Source organism: Gouania willdenowi, chromosome 8 (assembly GCF_900634775.1).
Source record: "Gouania willdenowi chromosome 8, fGouWil2.1, whole genome shotgun sequence".
NCBI lineage: Eukaryota > Metazoa > Chordata > Actinopteri > Blenniiformes > Gobiesocidae > Gouania > Gouania willdenowi.
In genome coordinates, this window is record NC_041051.1 from 19318884 (window position 1) to 19346576 (window position 27693).

Sequence of the window (27693 nt, forward strand, 5' to 3'; positions counted from 1 at the left end):
GTGAGGAGAAGGAGGGAGTCAGATGCCCAACAGTGGAAACATTTGAGGATGATGAAGATGTGTATATTATGAGGAAGATTGGGCGCCACTCTTATCTATCCTTGATAGTGTGTGTGTGCCTGCATATCTGCACGTGAGTTTGAGTTTTGGCCTTCAGCAGAGACTCTGTGTTGCACTGAGTACAATACGATCTGTACTGTTTAATCTAACATGATTCAGCTGTTCAAAAGTGCAAAGAGTAATGGAGTCATCATGTATTAAAACATGACAAATTGTACACATGAACACATATTTGACGATATTATGATGAATATAAAAATTGCCATAACAACGTCCATAAACACCATACGTGCCTGCGGGGTCATGTGACACCTTAGATCTCTTCTTTGCAGGCGGGTCACTTCAGGGTCGCAATCCGTTCATATTTGAAAAAAATCGGAATTCTGCTTTAAAGATGCAGTCTGCAACTGTTATAAAAGTGACTCTTTTTCATACTTGATAAAACAGTCACTATGTAGACAGCTTTACATCAAACTAGTAGTTTGTGTGAAAAAAAGACATCGTGTCCCCCCTGCTGCACCTGTTGCCTTTGACAGATTGCCAGAATGCACCAAGACCGAGCAAAAAGAACCAATCAGAGCTAGGATTGTGTTTGATGGGCTGTCTGACAGCTGTTGCTCACAGTCCCCGCCCCTTTACCGGAGCCCAAGCGCAGTCTTTTTTGTAGTGTATGGTCTGGAGAAGTAGAAGATGGAATTGGTGACTTTTCTGCTTGAAAGGTAATTACTGCTGCTTGATTTACATTATGTTTGATTTGTAATTGTTACACTAGAACTCTGTGGTGCGTGTGTTGTTTGTGTGAGCGCAGCAGCCTCCGTTTGAGCTGCTGTAAGTGACACTGTGTTGTTGCTGCTGCTGCTAGGTTGGTGTACTGTCTTCACATTGAGAGAGAGAAGCACTGCAGTAATATGCTTTTAACAGAGCATTTTATATTACTGTGATGTTGCTGTCGGACTAACGTTAACTTGTTGGCTCCTCTGAGGGAGGGACTTTGGAAAGTTTGGAGGCAGGGCAAGAGAGCAGCAGGGAGAGAGGGATCTGAGAGTTGCAGACTGCACCTTTAAGACCTTTGGTGTGAACATAGCTGTAGGCTTTGCTATGTGTTTATTCATATAAATAAACAAACCCTAATTTATGTGTTTTTGTCATCATGATACATTAAAATTAAGACGGTATTTTTCCTTTTTTTGTATGATTATTCAAAGAACAAAAATACACATGAGAATTACGTTTTGTGAAATAACCTTAGATTTTTATCTTCATCCGTAAGCAGCTTTAGGTCTCAATTTTTCCAGTGTTGAAGTAGGGATCAGAAAAATGGGATAAAGCTCCTAACGATTAATAACATACAGGATGATATGTTTATGTAGTGTAGATGTAAGTGGAGAATTTAAGTAATTAAGTTATTCATAATATTTTCAAGATTTTGTACATGAAAGAGTCTCAGAAACGTTGCTAAATGTAAGACTTCTGCTCTTTATTGTGATGGTCACAACATAAACACAAATGAAGCTGCTTTTCTTTGTTTTATTTACAGCATGTTTATTTTTTTCAAATAGATTATGGCTGCCCTAGGGCATTTTCCCCCCAAGAAAATGGCAGGTTTGTATTGTTGTTGTTTTTTGAATGCAAGATAAGTTTCTTTTAAGCAAAATTTAAATGAAAATGGACACGAGGTTCTATGAAAATTACACCAAATAGTTTTTTTATTCTACACCTGCCAGTTGTCAAACAATAAATTATAAGATATGATATGATCATCGGGTGGAATGTTTCTGTTCTTTGAAATTTAAATACATTTGTAATTCAATTTAAAGTAAATCACATTCAAATGTTGTGACTGTTTCTGAAATCAGAGTTGATCAGTTTTGTGATGTTTTTTTAGCTTTAATCATAACATTTTCTTAAGATAGGCTTTCTCATTCTTCTGTGTGCCGAGGTAGCCATTTTTTTCTAAAGACCATATAGTCCAGGTGGTACATTTAGTCCCACTTAAAATCATGTCCCACAATTTCAAAGAATTTGATGTTAAATGGTCTATAAAACTCCTGCAGCTGCTCTATGACTTCCTGGTCGATCTGTACGTGAGTCCTGCCCTTGGATTTACCCAGGCATCGCGGCTGGCTGCTGCTCTCCGGTTTCTTCAGGCAGGGGAAACCTTTGGTTCGGTTAAAGTAAAAGTGCTTGTCTGTAATGATTCGTTTCAGTCCTAAAAAGTCCTGAACACGGCCCATTTCACCTGCTGGATCCGTGATCAGCCGCTCTCCGCTCACAAAGTGCATCTGCGACGGGCGAAAGTACTGGAGCCAGTTCTCCAGGTGCAGAATATACATCCCGATTCGGATTGCGTTCCAGGAAGTATCCACAATCCCCAAACTTCTGTTCTTAAAGGCCAGCTCTTCAAACGTAGGGATCTCTGGTTTTTTGGAAAGAGTCTGAGTATAGTCGGAGATGGCTCTGGTGACGGGGTTTCGCACCACAACAATCAGCTTGGTCTCATGGGACATACTGGAGATGCGTCTGGGGGCCTCTCTGGTGACAAAGTAGCTTGGAGTCTTCTCCAAAGTGATCTGGCTGTCGAGCGTACGTGGCATTAAGCTTCTGTGGAAGAAACATAAAGAAATAAAACACATGGATGAGTCAGCAAGAAGTTTTATTTCTCTGTTCAGGAACATTCCTGCAAGTCTAAAAGGCTATATGAGCAACATATGCGTTTCCCTGGCCCTGCGGGCTTGGCCCCCTAACAAACTACAGGAATCACAATTTAAGTCTAGCACTAAAAGAAGTACATAATAAATAACTAAAGAACTGAAATGTGAAATCTATGGTGGAAGGATACACTGAGTTCATGAAACAATAGAGCAAAGGTTCTCAAAGTTTTACTGTTGATGACATTTTTTTTTTTTATCTTCAGACCATCCAGCACCATACTACTCGTATCATCGACAATACATCTTGTGGCCATTTAATATCGCAATATCTTGCTGCACAATACTGTCTTCCCTTTAGCAATGAATTAAGCTTAGGGTTATTGGTTGAAGGGCGCACGGTGGCTTAGTGGTTAGCACGTCTGCCTCACAGCAAGAAGGTCCTGGGTTCAAGCCCTGGGTTTCCTCCGGGTACTCCGGCTTCCTCCCACAATCCAAAAACATGACTGTAAGGTTGATTAGAGTCTCTAAATTGCCCATAGGAGTGAATGAGAGAGTGAATGGTTGTCTGTGTCTGTGTTGCCCTGTGATGGACTGGCGCCCTGTCCAGGGTGTACCCCCGCCCAGCGCCCTATGAGAGCCGTAGATTGGCACCGGCAGACCCCCGCGACCCTGTTAAACGGGAATAAGCGGGTATGAAGATGGATGGATGGATGGGTTATTGGTTAATGGTTTTAATTTTACTTTGTTTTATTTCATTTTGCATTATTTTAACTTTGTTTTTAATTTCTCGCTTTATTTCCTCATTCATTGTCTTCTTTTATTGTCATCTGTAACACACTTTGTAAGCTATATTTTCTCTCTTTTTTGCCTTTTGTTGTCTCCAAGATCTGTAAAGCACTTTGTTTTTGAAAAGTGCTATATACAAAAACATTATTAATATTAAGTGCTAAATGTTTTGACGTTATAAAAACTATAATTTTATTCATTTTTTTAATTTTATTTAAAATAAAAGTTGTATTTTTTCAATTGATCGCACAAAAAGTTGCATCTATTGTCACAACTCCTGCTCCCAGCTTTGCTCTGGTAATTAACTAAACTCAGTTCACCTGTGTCTCACAGCTGCAACTAATCTTGTCCACTCAGGTGTATTTCAGCTTTGTCCCTCCTTCTATCAACCAGTTTACCCGTGTTTTCACAGGGATCTCTGCTTTTCCACTCACTCGTAGGGCTGAGTGATGTATGAAGATTCAAGATATATCAAGTATTCTATTTTGGCGATATAGAAAATTACGATTGCTTATATCGATATTAGTGATCGACCGATTCATCGGCCGATGTTCGTGGTTCCACGTGTTGTTGTTGCTGTTGTATTTAACGAGCAGCTGGCTCGAGGTTTGGCACGCGTGTGTGTATGTGTTTATCTCTCTCTCTGCTTCTCTCTCAGCGCTGCACTGAGAAGAAGTTTTTAAAATTTTGAGAAGCACTTTACTACTTGTTTGAATATTTATTCCTGTTAATGTTGATGCAATTTAGAACAGAAACTTGAACCGTTTGTTGCTTAATTCGCATCTGACATCACGTTATTTTCCTCTCCTAATAATTTGCATACCATTACAGTATGCTAGGGCATTATAAATGATGTGTAATTGTGTGTTTTTTTTTTTTTTATTCAGCCCCACCATCCAGCCCCCCAAGGGTTGGGTATGTGAGTGTGGTGCATTATAATTTTAAGATGACTTGTGACTGAGTAAACCTTTACATCAGCTACACTAAAAATGTATATGAATTTACTTAAATATTAGTACCGATGCAGCATTTATTAAATGGACTAAATGGACTTGATTTATATAGCGCTATATCACCACACTGAAGCAGTCTCAAAGCGCTTTACATAACAGCTCATTCACCCAATCACTCTCACATTCTCACACCAGTGGGACAGGACTGTCATGCAAGGCGCTAGTCGACCACTGGGAGCAACTTAGGGTTCAGTGTCTTACCCAAGGACACTTCGACACATAGTCAGGTACTGGGATCGAACCCCCAACCTCTCAATCAGAAGACGACCCTCAACCACCTGATCCACGGTCGTTATTACATGCAAAGCAATTCCTGTTGAGCCTTGTAAATAAAAAAAAAATCGCTTCATGTCACTTTTATGATTGCTTTGCTGCGGCAGACAAGCCCAATTTGAAGATATACAAAAGGCTTATACAGGAAGCTGCTCAGGTCTTTATAAAATATATTGGTTAGGCTGTGACAAACAATCCAGATAAACAAAGAGTGAATGCATTTATTGCACATTTCATGACAACGGGACAGCTTGTACTGCTAAAATCTGCATAACAATTATTATAATTCTGCTGCCAACATCACAGCTTTGAAGAGCACAAGCAAGTGATTGTGTTTGTCATATTTATCACAGGAGTTTTCTTTCCCAGAGTAATATGTCATTCTGCTTTGACACTTTGGTTCAATAGAAGTTGATTAATGGCCGTCTGCTGTTGGCTGTTGTTACAATAAATGCTTCATTCACCATTCTGAGATAGGCCATATTTCACACTTCTAGTACTCTCCTTTGGAAAGAGAAGTGACTCTGCTATGGTGTTGGCACAATAACTAAAATCTAAAATAGATCTTTAGAAATGATCTTTTTAATTCATGGTTAAACATGATATAGTGCCTGAACCTTTAGAGCATGTACTCACAACAACGGTGTGACTTCACTGATTTCCATTCTCATGATAAATACCAAACACTTTTTTTTATGATTACTGCAGGAAGACTTCGATTAAACCCTAACCTTTATAAAGCTTTCTCTGCCGCAGGACGGGGTGGCTATAGGTTACTTCAAAAGTCTTGGGATTATTGATTCATTTAGCTTTACTTATGAATCGTGAGTTGTTGGTTTGCTTGCCTCCGGGCCACCGGTGAACTATTAATCTTTTATGAGCGCAGCACCTTTTCAAGCAAACAGCTTGGTTTCACACACTGAAAAAAAAAAAAAATCTGGTGTGAATTCTTAAGGGAGTGCAAAATCTGAAAAGATCCATATTTGCCGGCTAAAGCTAGAACCGAAGCATGCTGTACATCAGTGTTTCTCAAATGGTGGTACGTGTACCCCTTTGGGTTCGCGATGGAAATGCAGGGGGCACTTGAGAGAGAGAGTGGAAAATTAACAAATAAAGTATTGATCCCACCCCAGGTGTGAGATGACTGTAAATTATAAAAACTATAGCAATAAATCTATTCAGGAGCCACTAAATCAATGTTTTTCAACCTTTGGGTCGCCTGAAATGTTTTAATTCATCAAAAAAATTAACCCTTAATTATTTATTCAATTTTTTTTTTTAAATTAAAACAACACACAATCTTAAACTGTATTTCTACATCTATATAAATCTAGAATGCAGTAAAAAATTAAGCTCAAACATGATGAAAAACTAATTCTTGATATCAAAATGAGGTCACGATCCAAAAAAGGTTGTGAACCACTGCACTACACTGCACTAAATACATTTGATTTCCACTTATTTACAAATTTAGATTGTTTAAAATGTGTGTTATCACTAGTTCATTCCATCATTCTGCTCTATAGATGTTTTCAAATAGTTTTCTAAGCAAAATGTTGGGGTCGTTTGAGAACCAGTGCTGTACACTGTATGGTATAAAAAGTTGACTTACTGAAAAAAAAAGATGCAAACTCGTTGCGTTAAAAATGATAATTTAGGTCGACTTAGATCAATTTGATTTGATTAATTTATAAGTTATGTTTACTTAGTCAGTTCTAATTGATCTAAGTCAACATGAATTCACTTTTTTAAGGTGAGTTTGCATATTTTTTTTTTTTTCAAGTAAGTCAACTTTTTCATCTATACATAAGACAGTGTTTCTCAAAAGGGGGTACGTGTAACTCTAGGGGAAAGCAATGGCACTGCAGGGGGTACTTGAGAGAGAGAAATTGGAAAATAAACAAACGAAAGCATTAAGAATATGGGGTTGTATAATGTTTATTTTTAGTTATAAATGATTAACAAAATAAAGATGAAGGAAATTATTTTGATTAGAATGAGCTGATAATACAAAGGTCAGTCTTGGTTCCACACCAAGAATGAAAGAACCGGAAATGATAGAAACTATAGAAATAAATCTATTCAGGAGGCATAACTACTGTTACATTTTATTTATTTACAAAAAGAGTTTCTTTAAAATCTGTCTTATCACTCATTCATTCCATCATTATGTTCTATAGTTGTTTTTTCATTAAACTCTCAGCAAAATGTTGCAAAGGGGAGGAGGTATTTGGATTCAGAAATAAGAGAAGTTGGGTACCTGAGCCCAAAAAGTTTGAGAACCACTGGTGTAAATAATGCATATTTAAACAGTTACACAAAACTGGAGCCTCTGTTTTACGGTCATTATGTTTAAAAGTACAGGACAGAAGGTCAGGACACGGTTTGTGTAGATATTTCCGGGAAGTAGCGATAAAATAAATCTCAACGTGTCTTCGTCAATCAGATAAAATTGCCGAATGTGCTTGAGTTATTGATCTTTGAAGCAGAGAACTTTATTTACAACCAGTGAGTCTTCAGCGGTGATAAATGTCAAGACACCAAAGATATACATCTCTGTTGAATGGATCTGTTGAGGGTGAGTCGGAATAATTTGCATTTAAACACATTGATGTGTCTCACACTGCAGCCACGAGAGAGAATTGGATCTAAAAGTTGTTTGAAATGCCAAAGCTGATACTTCATGCTCTCATACCTTCTGTCCTGCATGCTGTTCTTTCATGGAGTACCTGTTTTTGCATAAAAAACCCCCCATTTTCACATGCCTCGTGTCAACACTCCCCACGTTTACACTTTGGAATACACATTTTTGTATACAAGGTGTTAATATAAGCAGCACACATTTCTAATCCAAATGAGGCGAAGGTACGTGTTGAGGCAGCCTGACTCCAATATCTGCTCAGATTCTGGCCTGAGATTGCTATCCAGCTAGCATAGCTTTTAGCATAATCCCTGTTTTTGGAAACAACTTTACACCACACACACACTCAAACACACAGACACGTTTATTAAAGGACATATAAGTGATAGATAACCCCTTTGTGCAAAAAATCAACAGCAGATTCTTTACAGTGATCTACAATTCATGGTCAAACTTTAGGTCGAGTTGCATTAGAGCCTTGACTGTGACGTTTTAATCACACTAAGATAATGAAATGAGGTTTAGAATATCACTTCCATACTGTAAATTACACCGAGAGATAGAGGATATCTTATTCAATTACAAGCTTCATATTCTGATGCTGTGATGGAACTTTGTGGACAGATGTGTATTAGACATAAACACTGTTTTAGTGCCGGAGGAACATAGCAAGCATGGTTAAGTGCTTGGAGAAGGTACAACGAGTTTCCTCCACAGTTCAAACTGGAGTGAGTGCTGTCTCTAAAGGTTGGATTGTCTGTGTGTGTGTGTGTGTGTGTGTGTTACTTGTGTGCGTGTGTGTGTGCGCGTTACTTGTGTGTTTGTGTGTGTGCGTTACTTGGGTGTGTGTGTGTGTGTGTGTGTGTGTGTGTGTGCGTGTGTGTGTGTGTGTGTGTGTGTGTGTGTGTGTGTGTGTGTGTGTGTGTGTGTTATGGCTTTAATAGTATATAGGAACATGTCTATGGTGATTCCTTACTTCTAAATAGATGAAGATTATAAAACAGAGAGAGGCACCTTTTCTAACAGCGGGGGCCACATAAATGTAATATATATATATATATATATATATATATATTCATGTCAGCATTTAGAATAATAACCGATATAGGCATTTATACAGGAAATTATAAAAGGTTTTTATTGCTGTTTAGCATATTTTCCTCAAAATGTGCATGTTCTTTTGGCCATTCGGTGTTTTTTGACTAATTTTGTGTATTTTAATTGTCTTTTACATGATGTTGCAGTCAATTTCTATATTTTTCAGGGCTTTTGTCATCGTCTCATGTGTTTTTGAAGTACATTTCTTATTTTTTGCTGTTGTTTTTTGTAATGTTCTGTCATTATGTGTGTTCTTTTGAGTCCTTCTGGATATTTTTGTGTTTTTATTTTGTATACTTGCAGTTGTCTTGTGTATTTTTGCTGTAATTTTGTGTATGTTTGTGTCATTTTGTGTGTTTTGCATTGGGGGCCGCACAAAATTAGACTGAGGGGTACATGTGGCCCCCGTGCCATGGGTTGTCCATGTCTGTTATTAAAGATCTTTAAAGCAATGCACATGCACACATTTTTTTAAAATTTCTATAGACTATTATCTTTTGAACCAATTCATGAAACATAAATACACTTACATAATTGTGACAAAGTTACATATTTTGTATCTGTCATGCATGATCTTAGGCAGGCAGGTAGGTATACAATATGTATGCCCACCTGCCTTAAAATATATTTTTAAGTCAACAAGTTTGCTTTATTTATTTATTTAAAAAAAAAAAAATAAAGTCCACTTATTATTCTTTACAGTGTATGTGTGAAAATGAAAACACAAAACTGAATGTAAACAGGAACCATCATTTAGGTTCTTCATTTGTAGGGGTCAGCAGAGGAGTGTGCAGCAGCCAATAAATGACATTAATGAACAGCAGATATTGTGCTAAAGCTGTCGGCTATCTCTCCAAATGCTGAAGCTCTATTGATGGCGGAGGTCAGTAGTGCAAGCAAAAGTCCCTCTGGATGCTGGTACATTATTCTATAACGATTATTATTTCATTATTATGATATCATTACTTCAGAGTGCAGAGGATTCCTCATTAAACCTTGAAAATGTGTCCACTGCACATTTCCACTGGGAGAAGATGCTAATGCAAGAAAGTCATTGGAAGTGCATCAGATTGGCTGATGAGAAGCAATGATAAGATTACGATTTGTAATGGTAACAATATAAATATAAAACAAATCTGTTTTAATGCAGCAGTTTTTATTTACATAATTGATACTGATATTTTGGGTTGTTACATTCTCCTTTATTCGAATAATATAAACAATGTAAATTTTTATATTATCTTAAAGGTAAAATAAGTTTGTTAAAATATACGGTAACACTTTACATAAGCGTTTACCTTCATTAACATTAGCTAAAGCATTATTAAGCATTAATTAACAGTTTATTCATATTTTAGTAATCATTATAATATATTACCTAACATTATAAACATATCACTTAGTGCATTAATAACCAGTTATTTAATGTCTACTACACAGAGCTAATTAAAACATTATTAAGCATTAATAAAGGTTACATAAAACTACTTATCCTTATGTATGCATATGCAAACATTTGATATATTAGTAATGCGTAATAACGTCTCCAGTAACAATTTATTTAATAAATGCACAATGCCTCATTAGCATCATTTAACCATAGTTAACCATCAGTAATTGTTTTTTTTGTTTTGTTTTTGTCAGGTTGCTAATGTTACATAACACCTTACCTAATGAACACCATAAATAAATTATTACTAGAGACATTATTACATTATACTAATATATTAATTAATGCATATTAAGCATGCACACATAAGGATAAAGAATTATATTATGCAGCTTTTAATAATGCAGTTAACATTAATTGACTGTTTATTAGTGCATTCACTGACATGTTCATTAATATTAGGTAATACATTATAATGATTGATAACTTATTATTAAACTGTTAATTAATGCCTAATATTGTATTAATTAACATTAATTGAGGGACCCTGATTGTAATGTGTTACCAAATATATTTTTTTAATCAATAATCAATAGCATAAAAAAGGAACACTCGTTAACCATTAATTAGTTGCTTATTAGCATGCAAATTAGTAACATATTGACTCTATATTAGTCATTATTAAGTACTTAATGTCTTATTCTGCATGGCCTTATTATACAACCAGTAAGCCATTAGCTAAGCGTTTTCCCTTAATAACCTCAGAATTATTACTTATTAGTAGTAAGTAAGGAAGGAAGTTGTTGTATATGAATTCAATGTACCCTAATCCTAATCCTAATCCTAACCATAACACTAATCCTAACCCCAAACCTCATCCTGTTTGGACTGTGAGACGGCCGTTAAGTGTATAATAAGGCATCAATAAGAATGAAGCATTAATAAATACTTAATAAGGCATTAATAAGTACTTATTGATGACTAATTAAGAGCCATTATGTTACGAATGCTAATAAGCAACTAATTCATGGTTAATAGGTGTTCCCTAAACTAAAGCGTTACCAAAAAAGGTTTTTTATCTTTAACCATTGAAGATGTAAATAGTATTTTTCTAGGTAAAAGTTTGAAATGATATAATTGTGTAAAGCGTCCAAAAATAGGAAGAGCAATGTCTGCATCGCTGCTAATAAATAGCAAAGGTTTGCTCGGCCTTTTCCAGACAGGTGGGTCTTGTTAAACAACTTGAACTCCGAAAGAGCAAAGCAGGTTCATCACAGATGCAGACCATCAGATTGAGTAAAGGTCAGCTTTGAATCATCTCCATGTAAACAATCAATGAAGTGAGAATTTATTAATGTCATTTCACTCAGTGTGAACTTAAAACTGACAGCGGCGCATTGTGGCTTTGTGCATTTTCTTCAACACAATCACAGGTTTTGTCGATGCAAATGCAAAATAGGAGTCAGTCAATCAAAAGGAATCCTGAATGTGTCACATATCATTACCATACGAGTTGTTTTCCAAATAATGGTTTTGGCATGCTATCAAAATTTAATACAGGACAACCATATCGCTAGTTATTTTGAGTTATTTATGTAATGTTTATTCAGAATGACTGACACTTTTATGGACTTTGTGGAAATTACCATTCACATTTAACAACAGTTAGAACAGTTTAGTGAGCTGGAACACAAATACAACGCACTAGCAATGGAGATTTGGTTTGAAGGCTTAGGGATCATAATATTTGTTTAAATAATTATGTTGTTATATGTATACGTTAGTCTATTCTTATGTACAGGGCATTTTCTTTACTCTCTGCCAATATTATGATTAAATGAAAACAGTTTACAATTTATGAATTTAGAGAGAATGGCATTGCTGGTCACCTTTTTAATCAAAAAGTTTCAGTTTACCACTTTGTACACATTCCTTTTTTTCATCAAAGCACACTTATATACATGAAGAACATAAATGAACCATAGCAAGTTGTCGTCAGTTTAGTTTTTAGTGGAGTTGAGGGACAGTGGCATGTATAGTTTCAGTCAATCTCAGTTCCCTGTGAGTTCCCAGTTCAAGTCTTGGTGGGGCTCCCTTATCCATGGTATAAGGGGAAGGGAACGGCCATAGGCAGAGTTTGAGATTCTTGCCAGGGGGGCAGCAAAAAAAAAAAAAAAATTCGCTTCACGAATAAGGAATGAAAACAAATGTACCAAATTAACTGTTTTTATTATTATTTTTTTCTTTCTGTAACATAACATTTGAAAGCTGTATTATGGACCTGCCAAAATAAATCAAAAATGCAGCTTCAAATATTCAGCACCCACTGTAACTTAAAGGTCCCATGTCATGCTATTTTTCACCCATCTCCATTTGTTCTAAGAACCCCAAAAACATAGTATTTGAGGTTTATTTTCCCAAACTCGCCTGTTTTCCAGAGTTTAGCCTCTGAAAAGTCACTTTCTGAGCAACACACACAGGCTGATTTGCAGACTACTTTTGCATATTCATGAGTGGGCGTGTCTATAGACGGGACACGGCCCGGCCCGCCCTCCTCCCACCCACTCCGTAGCTGAGCTCATGCTGCTTTATAATCACGAGACAGAGCGCGGAGCGGGGCGTTCGCCGCTACATACATAGACTGTAGAAAATACATACATAGCACTGCGCGAAGGACACTGAAATGCTCACCTTCGTGGGCGTGTCTGTTTACATATCAATCACGGCAAAGAGCTTCCTGGAGGCGGGGCTTCTCCAGCTCAGCGTGAAATTCGTCATCAAAGTGGGAACGCGTCATCAAATTGGAGCGAGGTGTTTGGGCTCACCCTGCAGTAAGAAAGGAGCAAATCACCCTCTAACTAACGATTGAGGGAATTATTGAAAAAAAACAAAACACTTTAGGCGTGTGTATGAAGCCCAAATAGCACTTTTATGATGTTTAAAGCACAGAAAAGTCAATTTGGCGTAACATGGGCCCTTTAAAGAATGAAAGAATAAAGTTGCTCAAATTAAGCAGTGTAATTATTTATTATGTTGTACATGAAATATCATACAACACTAGATACATGTGCTTTAATAGGGGCAATACACTGTAACATGGAGGGAGAGACTTGCTGGTAGTTTTAATCACTAAGTTAAACAACAGGTAGGAGACAATAAAACATTTGTAAACTTTAATAAAACATGTGTAATGCTGACATCAGACAGATTTGGTTGTTTTGAATCTTTTTTAATAGACTACAACTCATGGTGATGGATGATTCTCTATGTAGCACCGATTTGTTTTTGCATTGTTTGATTTACTAAGTGTGATGTTATTGTTTGTCTGTACACCCGGTGCACAAACAATCTATTTATTATGACATGAAATGAACAACGGCACTTCATAAAGCTGATCAGCATAAAGAAGCATAGCAGATTTATAGATGAAAAAATATGGTTCATGCTGAGATTCTAATGCTAGATTCATTATGTTTTTTTACCTTCCAGAGTTAAATGTAGTAGAAACATATTCCTCAAATGTCACATTGAAATCCATTATCCATTCATGAAAACTTATAATTTATCACAGTAGGTGATGTGTGAAATCAGCTGCAAACCTAATCATGTCTACCTTTAATAGCCGCATATTGTGGTGGCAGACAATTGCCAATAGTAATATTTTTCGTGTTGAAGCAAAATGGATTTTCTGAAATGAGTCCATTCATCACAGTGTGAAGAGTTTGTGCAAGCAAGGGACGCAGAGAGCTACAGAATGAACTTAACCTCCCGCTGGAAGGCAAATGTTTATGATTGCAAAGAGTCAAAATGAACTGGGCCGTTTAACAATCCACACGCTCAAAGACTGACCACAGAGAGGCCCATATTAAAGTATCTAAAGCACGCTGCGTTTGTCTGCTCTCTGAAGCCATTTAACCATAAAACAACTTCAGACTCAATTATAAGGAAAAGTGTCCTGGGCTCTTCTTGTTGATGTGTTATCAAAGCAAGAAGTCCACACACTATTGGTCAAAATTTAAAAAAGGAAATTCTGAGCTTTTATCAAAACCTTTTTTAATATTATTGTTTCAATAAGATATCTTTACACATACTTTTCAAACATCTGGTACAAAAACCTAAAGCTCGATGAAGCTTTTTGCTGACTGAAACCATTTCAATTTGGTTTTTTTTTTTGGAGGAAATTTGATGTCAATGCAAGTGTTAGATTTAGTTTTTCTGATTTATCTGGGGTGGGACCAGGGGTGGAGTGGGACAAAAATTCCGCCCTGGTATTTTGTGTCCAGACCAGCCCACTACATTGTCAGCGACACCAAGTAAAAGCCGTTATTGAGTCAGTGATGCTCAACATGTGGCTCTTTATGTCTTCATTTTAATTACATCCACAGAAAACCATAAAAGGGGGAAACTTTTTAACCCCTTTATACATATTTCTTTTGGCCATTTTGCAACTTCCTGTGTCCAATTTTTGCCCCTTTTGAAAAGGTTCTTACACTTTTTTCACACTTTTGCTTCCTTTTGCCAATAAATATAATTTTCGTCCATTTTTGCAAGTTCTTTTTGACACTTTTATTGCATTTTTGTCCTTTCTTTAAATGTTTTTAGTCACTTTTCATCCAAATAAGCTCATTTTTGCCCAATAATAACTCCTTTTTTCCTCTTTTTGGTCCACATTTTTGCACTTTTTCATTTAATTTTTTGCCACATTTTCCCCATTAAAGCTACCCTTTGCCATAACTTACCACCTGGTTCGTCTGTATTTGCCCATTTTTTGGCCACTCATGACTGCTTTTGACCCATTTTAGTAACTTTTCACTTTTCTGCCACTTTTGGACCATGTTTGGCCACTTGTTACCATGTCGCCCTTAAAAAAAAAAAAAAAAAAAAACGCACCAGCCCACTTCGGGTCGACGGCCTAACGGTCCGAAGCTTGGTATGCCAGATGGCCAGTCCACCCCTGAATGGGACAATACACAGAGATCAGGAGCTGGCAATCTTTGGCACTTGTGCAAGGGGTTGCACTCTGCAGCGTGTACACTGGTACTGCTCAGTGTTATAATGATCCTGGCTTTCTGTGGCCTGATTTCTTGATTTTGAGTGACAGCTCCAGCCGTAGTCCCTCGCACATTCCCAGAGGCACCGGTGCTTTAGAATTAGTTTGCGATGGCAACATTGACTGCTAAAAAGCCCAAAACTAGAGCATCTCAGCTCTCATGGACACAAGACAGTGCTGTGTGCACTTTATGTTGCGAGAATGTTGTGTGCCAAAGTGTTAAGCATCATTTTGAGACTAAGCACGAGAAAACTTTCAAAGACCAAGCAGATAAAGTGGAATTCATTAAACGTGTTGCTGTTTTCAGATGTGACAAAAAAAAAAAAAAAACTAGCTCACTCAAAGTTTTTGCCATGGCTGAAAATCACAGGACAGAAGCAAACAATCGCGTTGCAATGAGGCTTTTCTCGGTTTCTCCGATGCTCTTTTTTACATCAGCTAGAAGTGCTAGCAACATATTGAAGAAATGGCTAAAACTGTTCGAGTTCAGCACACAGCTGGATTAATAGATGCTACAGTATTCAGCATTGCACTTGATGAAATTGTGAATGTGAATGACATTGCACGTTTTCCAGCAAAGTTCCTTGAACAACAAATGTGAGCATTTTGAGGAAGGAGGGACAGATATCAGAAAAGTATACAACGGTGCCCCCGCCATGGTTGGGAGACAAAAGGGAGCTGTCAAACTGATCAGACACCAAACCATGAAACTCAACTGCATAGTACATCAAGACAATCTCTGTCCAAATATGTCAAATTTGGATTTTAACGAAGTTCTGGCTACGGTGGCAAAGATTGTGAACTTTATAGTAAAGCGATCACGCTAACACACCAATAGTTTCAGTGCCTGCTGAAGGAGATTTGCGTCGCATTCAAAGATCTCCCTCTCCACTCAGCAGTGAGATGGCTGAGCTGTGGAAATGTTCTGGAGGGATTTGTCGGCTGCTTTGTCGGTAAGAGGGAAGTCCACTTTCCACCACTTCCGACACCTGAGAGAGCTGTCTTCCTACCACACCATTGGCAACACGGACATTTTGTTGATTATTATTACATTAATAGCTGTTGTAGTATTATCAGGATGGCTTGTTCAACATTTCACGTGATTTGCAGAGGGGGTAAAATCCAAGACAGTGAAGTAATAAATTATATTGTTTAAATTCGCTTTTCGGCGTTGCACTTTGTTGACGGTCCCTCCTCACACTGCTCTAGAGCCGCAGCTCTTTGACAGCTTTGGGTCTTTTTCAGATCAGCAGACGGACTCTACGGAAGAAAACAGTTGTGTAGTACAGTATGTGCTCTGTGTTACAGTGAGTAGATAGAGGTGTAGATCGTGCTTGTACCACTTTTTTATCGCGAGTTATTGAACTAATGAATCCAAATGTGACAATGTCTTTCTAACTTTACTGACGACATCAGGTGCACGTAGTTTGTGCTGCCGATAAAGCTGAAGCCTTGCTAACCGTCTTTTTACAGTATGCACACTATGTGTAAATTATCTGTAATAGCAAGGCATAATGCTATTTAATGTGAAAAAAAAAAACCCAACAGATTATTGTCTGATATCAATCGCAGGCCTCTAAATCGAAATCATAACGGAATGAAAGAGATGATTTACACCCCTGACTAATAGCATATAAAGATCCACTCCCTTCCATCCAATCCCATTACCAGGCTGCATTATAAGGTGCTTGCACCGGGAAAACGTTCCAATGCAGCGTGATTCACATATTGCCTTCCTAAAAATGCTGTCTTCTCCAAAGCAGCTGCTGCTACGCCATTATTAAACCATTACCAGATGAATTACAGATGTGATGACATGTGATCATTAATCACTGGTTAAAAAAAAAGCCTGTCACCTTAAAGGTCTATTAGGAGTTAACAAAGAGCAGAGCAGATCTAAGGATTACTGAGCCTCCTGCACGTGATTAATTCAGGTGAGAATTAGAAACATGTCTCCTTCGTGCTGAGTGGTTTCTTACGTCAATGTCTTTTATTTAAATGGAGCTAAATTGGTTGAATATAGAGAGGCAAATATACTGCAGTAAAGCCTCCTTTGACGAAATATGTCATCAATTTATTAAACTATCTATGGCGGGACATTAGAGTCCTGCAGCACAGGAAAATTGGATGAACCAGAATTCACTGATGTAATTTCCACTGAAATCCTTTATTATTTTTCTGAAAAATAACAATTATTCATAGTTTTGCTGGCAGAGGGAAATGATTGACAGTGGATCTATTTTCTCGAAAACACATTCAATTGATCTGAACTACGAGCTGTCATCCTATATTGGCAAAGCGGAGAATTCATAGAGGCTGGAATGAAGATGTAGATAGGAAAGCTGATGAAAGCATTAAACAGCACCCATAAGGATCACTGCTCATTCTAGGGATCTATCCCTAATTATACAAAATGAATGTTCTCTGGTTAGCTTAGTAATAACATTTACTTCTAAAGGATGCTATTTAGGGGAAAAAGTGTCCAAGTAACTTTCTGTGGTGTCCAACTGCTAAAAGCAACTTTCCAATACTTACTTTTCCAACACAAACAGATACTCCAACAATTATGTTTCAGAGGAGATAAAAAAACTCCAACTGGGTTTCACTTTATGGAAACTTAAAAGTAAAAAAAAAACTTGCCCAATAGGTTTCTTGTGTTAAGATAACTTTTTAGAGTCATCTAAAATACTTCTTTTTTTTTTTTTTTTTTTTTAACATACTTCTAAGCTTGATAACTTGCTTAATGACTGTTTAGCCTAGAAAGAAAACAAAGGCAAGGACCAAACTTTTGGAAGAAAAAGGATGGATGAAAAGTAGGCGGTGGTTATTTATTTCCTCCTCATTTTAATAATTCAATTGCACTTTACTTAATATCGAATGTGCTGTCAGGTTTTACTCAAAACAGAAGTCAAACATTTCAACAGCTGATGAATGTTTGTGATGTGATTAATAATCGGTTGGTCATTGAATCAATACTTTAATGATGGGAATCAAATCAAATTAGAAAATATGGCTAATTAACTAGCTCAAGTTCTTAATTTTACATAAAAATGATAAACATTTGCATGTTTATTTGGATTTGTTGGTTTTTTCTTAAGAATTTTATATTTTGATAGCGCTTGAATTGAAAACATAAATAAATAAATATTGTGCATACATGTTGTTTCAGGGATTTTGCACTTTTGCGTCATGACCCAAAACTTTAATTATTACTATTATTTTTTTTTTGAACAAGTTATTTCCGAGCTAAAACTAATTGAGCAAAAGTTTTTTTTAAAAAAACTAAAAAAAACAACAACAAAAAAAAAACTTTTGACTTTCTTTGTGACATTGATTGTCTAGCTCAGGAGTTTGCAACTTTTACTCTCATAGGAGCCATTTTGCCTCATCTCGCCCGGATGAAAGTCCTTCAGGAGCCGGAAATAAATAAATAAATAAATAAATACCTTCTCAATGAAGACAAATTAATGTTTTTGAAGGGCTACAAAAAATAACTTGAATTTTTTAATATGATCACTGACAGTTCTCAATAAAAAAACAACTATGATTACAAGAGCAACAGATTTTTTCAAATACAATTATGTCATAATTTTAATTACAGTAATTATCAATTACAATTATGATTGACCCCAACCCTGGTGTGTATGCACAATAGTCCACTTCATTTTTCTCATTGATTGCTGAATTCCTACACTTAAAAAAAAAAATCGAATTTAATGTGGAAGTAATCCAAGTAATCAGATTACATTACTCATTTTAAGTAATGTAAGAGATTAAGTTACAAATTACATATTTGGGCATTTAATCTGCCGCTAAACCTAAAACTCAAGAGACTTATTGGTGATTTTTTGTTTTATCATCTACCTCAAACCTTGTGATTTGTCAAGCCAAAATACTGATGTGCACTTTATTTCAAAACAGCTCTCTTGAGGAACCTTAATTTCCCCTTAAACAACTGAAGTTAAGCTAGTAAATCACGGGCGGTTAAAGGACTTCTATCCTCAAGGTTTGTGCGTCTTCAACAGTACGTGAGTTTTCTCGCTAGCTTCAGCCATCAGAGCGTCAACTGTGCACTGTTTAAGGGAGAGTAAAGGTCCCTTAGGAGAGCTCTTCTTCTCTGCTTCATTGTCTACCGCACAACCTCAGAGTTAAACATATTTTTTTGGGTCACAACAGTTTTTATCCTTTTTCGGTAGACAAGAGGGTTATATCATAGGGCTGGGCGATATGACCTTTTTTAAATATCTCAATATTTTCAATAATCAGGTTGGTCAACACAAGCTAATTGTTAATTTCTTGCAACATACCAAGCATGCACATTAAGCTGGCATGTTGGCAACTAAATAAATAAATCTTTCCCCATATAAATAAAACCTCTATATTCTTCCAGTTTAGCTATCTTACCAGGGATTTAAAACTTAAGATTAGCCACAGGTACAAGAAAGTTGAGGGTCTGCAGATGTATTAGGTTAACCAACTGTATTATCATAATTTTATTTGAAGTCAATGTCATTAATCATCAATCTGTAAGAAATAACAATTCATTATTTTAATTTTTTTTTTTAAAGCTATAGGGAGCCATTGCAAGAGTCAAAGAGCCACTTGAGGCTCCAGAGCCGCAGGTTGCAGACCCCTGGTCTAGCCGTATAAGATTCATAAAAGATGCCTTTGTGGAGGCATCTCAGCTGACATGAACAGCGATATCTTGAATTCTCATCGATATGGGGGACAATCTTACTGGTATATTGTACGTGTAGCCTACAGCAATGTTATAGTCAAGGAGAGTTATAAATAGAGAGCAGATGGATAGCATACCTTTAGAGGTTTTTACGCTTTTCTTTAGATAAAGAAAAGGAAAAAGGATGGACAGGCAGACAAGAAAAAGCTCAGACAGGATTTGATGTGCGGTCAGTAGAGACACGCTGGGTTCACCAAAAGGGAAAGTTAACAAGCTGGCAGTCTCTAAACTTAAGTTAAGGAGAATGTGCAGAGTGACGGATAGATTCAAAGTCACAGTGGCTTCAAAAGCGGGTGGCAACATTTAGAATTTCCCAAAAAAAGGTTACGTGGCTTCAAGATCCTTGAGCAATACTCAAACTTTATTAAAAGATATCTCATAACTTTACTTTATAATACTGAATGAAAAAGACTCAAATAAGCCTAATACTCTATTTCCCCTCCAAGAAAGGTATGAGCAAAGTGAATACCGGTAAATAAAGAAAATAGAATTTATCTGCAAAATATTACATTCTGTATCATCAATTCACAGAGTGTCTGATTTACTAAGATCCCCCAAAAAAAGACTGCTATATTAAATGAGGGTTTCACACTCATTTGGGAGCACAGGCTCTGATAGAGACATCTAAAATTACAGCAAACACGTGAATATAACCAGGAGAAACACAATGTAAGATGCTATCTGTGAGAAAGTCAATGCTTTTGCAGAAAACAGCAGATGAACATATAGCTATTGGTTAACAGATGAAAACAATGTGGGCCTCATAGATCAATAAATCAAAGATAATTTACTCACAAACACAAATGTCAAAGAATGAAATTGCCACGCAATTTATTTGCCTTCAGAATAAATAACGTGAAGTCAAATTTTAAATACTGTTTGTTGACCAACCGTTGTGTGACTTAGTGTTGTTACTTCTACCAATGTCTTGTTCAGATAAACAACAGATCACAGAGGTTAGTACTAGTACTCTTAGCTCAAAACAGAGGAAAAAACTGAACGGAAAAGTTTAATGGCTTCTCGGCTTTCCTTCACGACGTAACTACTTATGCTATTCACATAGAGAGTTTCACAAGATCCGAGGTTGTCAATGAGTGGCCACGGTTACATGATGTTTTTAAATTCGGAATTATTTATTCCGATTTAAATCATTCGGAATTAAAGTGTTCTGCCTCGTGTTTACATGGAAATGGTCATTCCCGAACAAGATTTACATGGAAAACAGGTTTATTCGGCTTTATTTATTTCCGCTTTAGGTCTGGGGGTTGGGAAGGCTCTGATTGGACAGGGGGAGAATGTGACATATCATGTCTATCACGAAAAACACAAACCTTTTATTGTCGGCTGTAACACAGAAGACCACACATGAGAACTGTTTTCACCTTTATTTTGATTGTAGTTTTGAAGCAGCAGCTCAACAGTAACACATGGTTTCAGTTTGGAAAATAGTCACCAGGAATACATTGCTCCCTGGTAAAGATAGTAGCTCTAACAACAAGTAAAACGATAAACTGGTCATATTACAGCGTCCTAGTGCCAGCCATCCGGTGAAGCCTGCTCCGTTTACCGAAGTCAATGTGTGTTTCATAAGTCTGTGTGTGTCCGTGTGAAAGTCAGCATGTTTATGCCTCCGTCCATCCAATCTTTTCATTAAATCCATGTCTTTTAAGAATCTTATCAAATAGTCTAGGCTGGAGTCCGGGCCATCGCCAACTTGGAATATGTCGTCACCAGCGCATCATCGCCGCAAGTCGCACATGCGCAAAACGATCTGAATTAACTTAAAGCAGCTTTAACCAAGTTAAGTGTTTACAAGAAAAAGAAATTATCTAATTCGGAATAAAAAACAGAGTAAAACAGCCACCTAATTCGGAATTAACTTTAATTAATTAAATTAGCTTTAGGAATTATGTGTTTACAAGGTCACGTTTAAGAGAAATTAAAGCTACCATGTAAACGTGGCCATTGTCATTTATGACATAAAATCCTATTTTTCAATCTCAAATAAATCATGTAAAACAAACTTCAAGGAAAAATGAGCACTTGAACACAATGTAGGGCGATAACAACTAATGATCACAACAGAGTTTAGGTTTGGAAAAAAAATGATGTGAGAATTTTAACTTTACAGTTTGACCCACATAACACCTGTTATCATTGAGGAGGTGGGGTTTATGACTTATACTGCAGCCAGTCAGCAGGGGGTGCTCTAAAAAAAAGCTTCACTTCCCCTTGAGCGTGCGTCGTCCCTTCTTTTTACAGTCTGAGTGCTATCAAGTTAGCACTCATTTGTATGCACTTAAACCTTTAGTACATCAGGCCCAGAGTCTTATACTATACTCAACACAAAATGTCCAAATGCTGGTCCTGACATGGTTGTGGATGCAAAAGAACTTGGTTAAAAAACGTTGGTCATTTAAGATACAGGCTTAATGGAATCATAAAACATCAAAAATTCCAAATGTTTCATCAATGGAATAAGTCAGAAAGGCTGAAAACAGACAGTGTATCTCTTGGAAACTTCAAGTCAAGAGAAGGTCGAGTTAGTTTGCCAAACTAAAGGGCTGATAGAAAAAACAAAAATTACAAATTATACAAAAAAAGTAATAACAAAAGAAAAAGCAACATCATCAAAGCATCTGTGTGGACAGGGTGACCAGGCTTGTTGATTGCTTACTGCAGAGCTGTAGCAGAATTGGCTCCAACTTTGCATTTAAATCAAACTGTTTTATTATTGACTTTTATTAAGGCACATTCTCTCTTTTTCAAAAAAAAGAAGTGGTTTTATAGTTTAAGTTTATAGCCTCTGAGATCTGAGCCACACCATGATGAAGGCAGCTTATTAATTATGCACGACAGTCCAGTGCTCTATTTTCAGGTTAAATGAGAACCATCTAACTTTCTGTCCTCATCAACCGCCTTGATGATACTGTTCCTGAGCTCCCTGAGCCAATTAATGTGGACTTGCAGAATATTGGTGGCTGCTGCCTCAACCGCAGCATCAACCCCTTTTAGAGAAACGGGTAGTAGTGGCACCTACTCCTGAGAAATCAATAGAGCAAAGATGCCCTTTCAAGTCTAGGCGCTGGATAGGAACACGTTTTTGTTTGATCTTTATGATTTCAGAGAGAATTGGAAAACTATGAGAAATTGATGGCCATTTTGATGGGTTTGTGAGGCCTTGTATGGTTATGAGAAGAGCCTCACAAAATAAAAAAAAAATAAAAAAATGAAGCCAAGTGTTCTTTTTATGAGGCTCAGTAATGAACCCCGCACCATACTTCTTTCCAGCCCAAATGGTCTGTCACACGCTTAATATAACAAGACAGAGAGTGCAGAGCAAGTGGCAAGTGCACTCAAACTTGGTGTCACATGTATGTTTAACATAAGAGAGTCTGAATGAATCGGCTTTTAAAAACCAAGTGTTTGAAAGACGTTGATCTCATTCATCTTCAGAAGTTCACTGTGTTAACTTTCTTTGACGCATTGCTAATTACTTACTGCTATCTTGTGTTGACAGCAGAGTCACTTGAATGTGCTAATGAAGGAAGGGAGGGGGCTAATGGGTTTTGAAAAAAAAAAAACACCTTTTTCTTTAAGTTTTGTCATCGCTCTTTATTTTGAACTTCAAGCTCAAAGTCATCAGTGAGGGAATAAAGAAAATGTATCAAGCATTAAATTGATTAAATGTAATCTATTGCATGAATCGGATTATATAACCAATGGGGTCGTCCGGTTGAGTTAGATTATAAAGGACATTAAAACCTGACAAGTTGGGTTTTTTTTTAAACAAGATTTTACAATATAACTCATTTACAGACAACAATGACAACATCCAACTTGACTTTAGCATATGCTCCCTAACCAGTGGCTTGTAGTTTTCTAACATCACCCAGGATTTTTACCAGCTCAAATATTGGTTCAGTTATTGGACTACTGCATTGGTAAAGGTGTAAAATAGATTTCAAACTTTCTAAAATAATATTGATGAATGACATTGTTTCTTTTCTAGTTGTCCAATGCACGACCTTCTGCGCAACCGGCAACAGCAATGCCATTGAAATGCAGTGTTGTGACTTCAACAAGCCAACCAATGTGACATTTAATCACTAACTGAGTCTTAAAGGATCAACAGCTCTTGCTGTCATGGAAAAATACCCGATTTTTAATTTTCCATTAATAAATTATCTAATTATCTTGATGAAATAACGTCACACCGAGAGACAATTATGTAATCCTCCAGCTTTGCATTTTTCCAGTTGTGAAGCCTCTCATATCTAAGTTAAAATGTTAAACAACATTGGCTTCACGCTTCAGTCATTTAGATCATCTTGTCTTGCAGTAACTTCATTTGTTAATTAAAGTCTATTCATGAACTTCAGTTCTTTAACGTGATGTGATGTGAGTGGTTGTCGATACGTAGCAACCTCTTTGTTCAGTGTCGGTATCAGCCACCGTGCAATGACACTGCAGTTTGTGCAGTTTGTGTTTTGAGTTCAGTTAATTGGTTCACCTGTTTAGTCACTGTTCTAGGCTAAACTATAATGATGTAACTTGTGGTTCTAATATCTTAGAGTCTCGGCTTGGTAAACATCTATCATAGAGAACTAGGGGTGCACCGATTGCAATTTTCTGGCCGATCACAGGTTTTTTTAAAAGCCTTAACTGCCGATTCCGATTTTTGCCGATCCCTCATCCGAGACCTCTTTGGGCTCTTTGCCAAAAAATCTAGTGCACAGCAGTATTTTGGATTTTAAAAATAAAGAAAAGACAGTGGTTATCAGTACTGTTGCTGCATTCAATTCAATTCAACTTCATTTGTATAGTGCAAATTACAAAAAAGTAATCTCAAAGCACTTATCAAAATATAAAATTCATAATATCAATATACCAACATTCTATCCGTACGTAGCGCCCCTCATTGGGCAATTTAGGTCACATCTTTTTTTGGCCAGTCTATGTGACTAAGACTAAACCTAACCGTAAACCTTTACCTGACCCCAAAAATTGTTGCAATATAGGGTTATAACTTAACCCTAACACGCTACGTACATGTACTTCAGTAAAAGTACCAATAGCACCGGGGGTTGTCCTACGGCAACAGTACGAATAGACATGGCAACCGTACGAATAGACACTTTCTAAAGAAAAATCAGAAGGTTTGAGGTAGATGATAAAATAAGAATCTACGCTACTTGTAGTGCAAAAAAAACAAGTTCCAAATGCAGCAGCAACGTGCAGACATGACTTGGTCGGCATGGCCTTTCAGTTATCTCACAGCAGAAGGAGACATTGGCTGACTTTAAGACCTTTGTGGGGGAAATTATCAATGGAAAAGATTGACTTTATATGCAAGGCTCGACTAATCGCCAATCCCCCAAAATTAGGGAAATCGGCGGCCGATAGATTTGCGCATCCTTATAGAGAACATGTTTAATTTACCACAGCGGGAGCATTTTTTTTTTTTTTTAAATTTCATTACGTTTGAATCTTTTGTAAACGGCAGAAATGCTTCCATTTATATTAATCTAAACCATAAATCATAAATGTTTTCAGATTTGAAACACCAACAATCTGGAAATTTACTTAATGTATTCAAATAGTCATGTTTGCAGAAGGCATCATGATGGACAGGTGCTCATACACACAATGTGCTGCAGCTCTGCTGTTTCTTTCTGCAGCATGAGCACGATATAGCAACAAAGCGTTTTCCTCATTCTCTATTTGGGATGGAATGACACGGACCATACAATTATGGGAAGATAACCGACAAGGCTGACTAAGAAAAACCTCAGAGACATTTGTTGAGTTTAAACATATCCAATGAACAGATTAAAAAAAAAAAAAAAAAAGAAAGAAAAAGAAAGAAAAAAACCTTTTATGGATATCTATCTATCTATCTATCTATCTATCTATCTCATTGATGGGCAACACTATCACAGTGGGGACCACAAAAATGTGATTGTAAAAAATGTGATTTGAAGAAAGAAGCTTTTTAATTTATTTATTTATTTTTCTTCAGTCTTTAGTCATTATGTGTGCTTTTGTTGTCATTTTGTGTATTTTTCTGTCATTTTCTGCATTTATCTTGTCGATTTGTGCTTTTTGGGGGTCACTTTCTGTATTTTCCTGTCATTTTGTGTAATTTTGTTAACAGTTTGTGTGTCTTTGGAGCTATTCTGTAATGTGTTGTTGTTGTTTTTTGTGTTTTCACAGTCATTTTTTGGTTGTTCTGTCTGTCTTTGTTGTCATTTTGTGTTTTATGAATCATTTTATCTTTGTGTACTCCATTTTGCTCTTGACTTGTGTGTTTTGGGAGTTATTTTGTGTATTATGTTGGGCTTTATATTCCTTCCGACTTCTTGAAATACGATTTTGGGGGATTTGTCATTAAACCGAGGGCAACATGTGGTCCCCGGGCCGCCAGTTGCCTATGCCTGATCTATCTATACGTGTGTGCAGGCTGTTCCATCTGAGTCTGCTTAGCCAATTGAAGCCCTGAGATAAACAACAATGTAAATATGCATAAACCAACTTCCGGTTACTTTATACAACCACTAAACGGAAGATTATGGACAATCTTTTAAATCCAAAACGTCAAATATATACACACACAAAATGTATTTTCAAACCTTTAAAAGAAAAAGAAAAAAAGGAAAGAAATAAAAGCAACAAAGGTAAAAGTGAAACATCATTATGTCATCAAGTTACTGAGTATAGCAGCTTGATGACATATTGCTCTGTGATCCAGGATCTTCAGTAAATACTGATAAGCACTAAGAATAAATACTCTTTACTCACCTGTACCAGTCCAATCCTCTGTCATAGTTCCTGTCGAAAAAGTGCGGCTCAGTCCCCAGTGCGCGAACATCTGGATGTATCCGGATGAACTCCAGCACTGCCCTGGTTCCTCCTTTCTTCACACCAACTATTAACGCGTTGGGAAGCTTTTTATTCCCATATTTTTGCGCGACACTCATGTTTCTATACTTGTTGTCGGTCGGGACAGCAGCTTTAACCGGGTCTCTCGGTGCTTTCTGTGCAGCTGTCTCCAGCAGAGCAGAGCGGACCTCCAGAGAGGCGCAGATCTCCGGTTTCCCCAGAAGTTTCTTCCCCGCTGCTGCGCTCCCGCTGGGCGGACACCGTTTCCCATCGTAGCCCTGGTTTGTCATGATTGTACTGCGACAAAATAAAATACTATAGAATAAGTATGTGCAAGACAGCGACACCGTGAATATAAAGGCAAATCTGGCGCTGGATGTGTTCGCAGAGGAGATCAACCTATGTGCCATGTCTCCATGGGTTCAAAGCGCAGCATGATCCTCCATCAGAGTCCTCTGTCGGTCTGCGGTGCGAGTCTGCCGGGGACACACACGCACTGCTGGGATGCATCAACTGCGCACAACTTGGATACAAATAGTGAAAAGTGTAGTTATCCACAAGTGATCACTGCCATCCAGGGAGTTAGACAATGATGGTGGGCTTAAGCATTAAGATAAAGTGTCCCATCATCATCATCATCATCATCATCATCATCATCATCATCATCATCATCATCATCATCATCATCTTTCAGACCGCAGTTCCTTTGCTGGGATGCTCAGCTCTCCTCCCTCTGTCATAATGAAGTTGTGAAGATGAACGCACTCAAGCTGCCGGCCAGGTATTAATAATTAATCAGCCCTCTGACGTCACGCATACTATCATAATTCATCCCGCGTTTATCTTTTAAAGATACATCACGCATGTTTTTAGCGACTTTTTTTTTTCTTTCTTCTTACTATTATACATTTTTCACAATAATGATAATAAAAAATCACCACTGCATGGCGTTTAAATAAAAGCAATTTGACACATATTGAATGCAAATAATTCTGCAAACCAAGACACAGTGCGAGAAATAGAAGAAGAACAACCTTTAATGGCAATAGCCTAAAAAAGGGGATGGGCCCCTAATCGAATTGGGCAAGACATAACCGTAATCTACGTTGAA

At 37.1% G+C, this 27693-nt stretch overlaps 1 protein-coding gene across 1 annotated transcript; it reads right to left on the reverse strand.

The window, feature by feature from the left end:
• Positions 1 to 1961: 1961 nt before the first annotated feature.
• On the reverse strand, positions 1962 to 27099 carry hs3st2 (heparan sulfate (glucosamine) 3-O-sulfotransferase 2). The gene is made up of 2 exons (XM_028455247.1): positions 26502 to 27099; positions 1962 to 2661 (listed from the first exon to the last, which is right to left on the reverse strand). Exons 1-2 carry the CDS (start codon positions 26990 to 26992, stop codon positions 2043 to 2045), a joined length of 1110 nt encoding a protein of 369 aa, XP_028311048.1. The 5' UTR covers positions 26993 to 27099; the 3' UTR covers positions 1962 to 2042.
• Between the last annotated feature and the right edge of the window lie 594 nt (positions 27100 to 27693).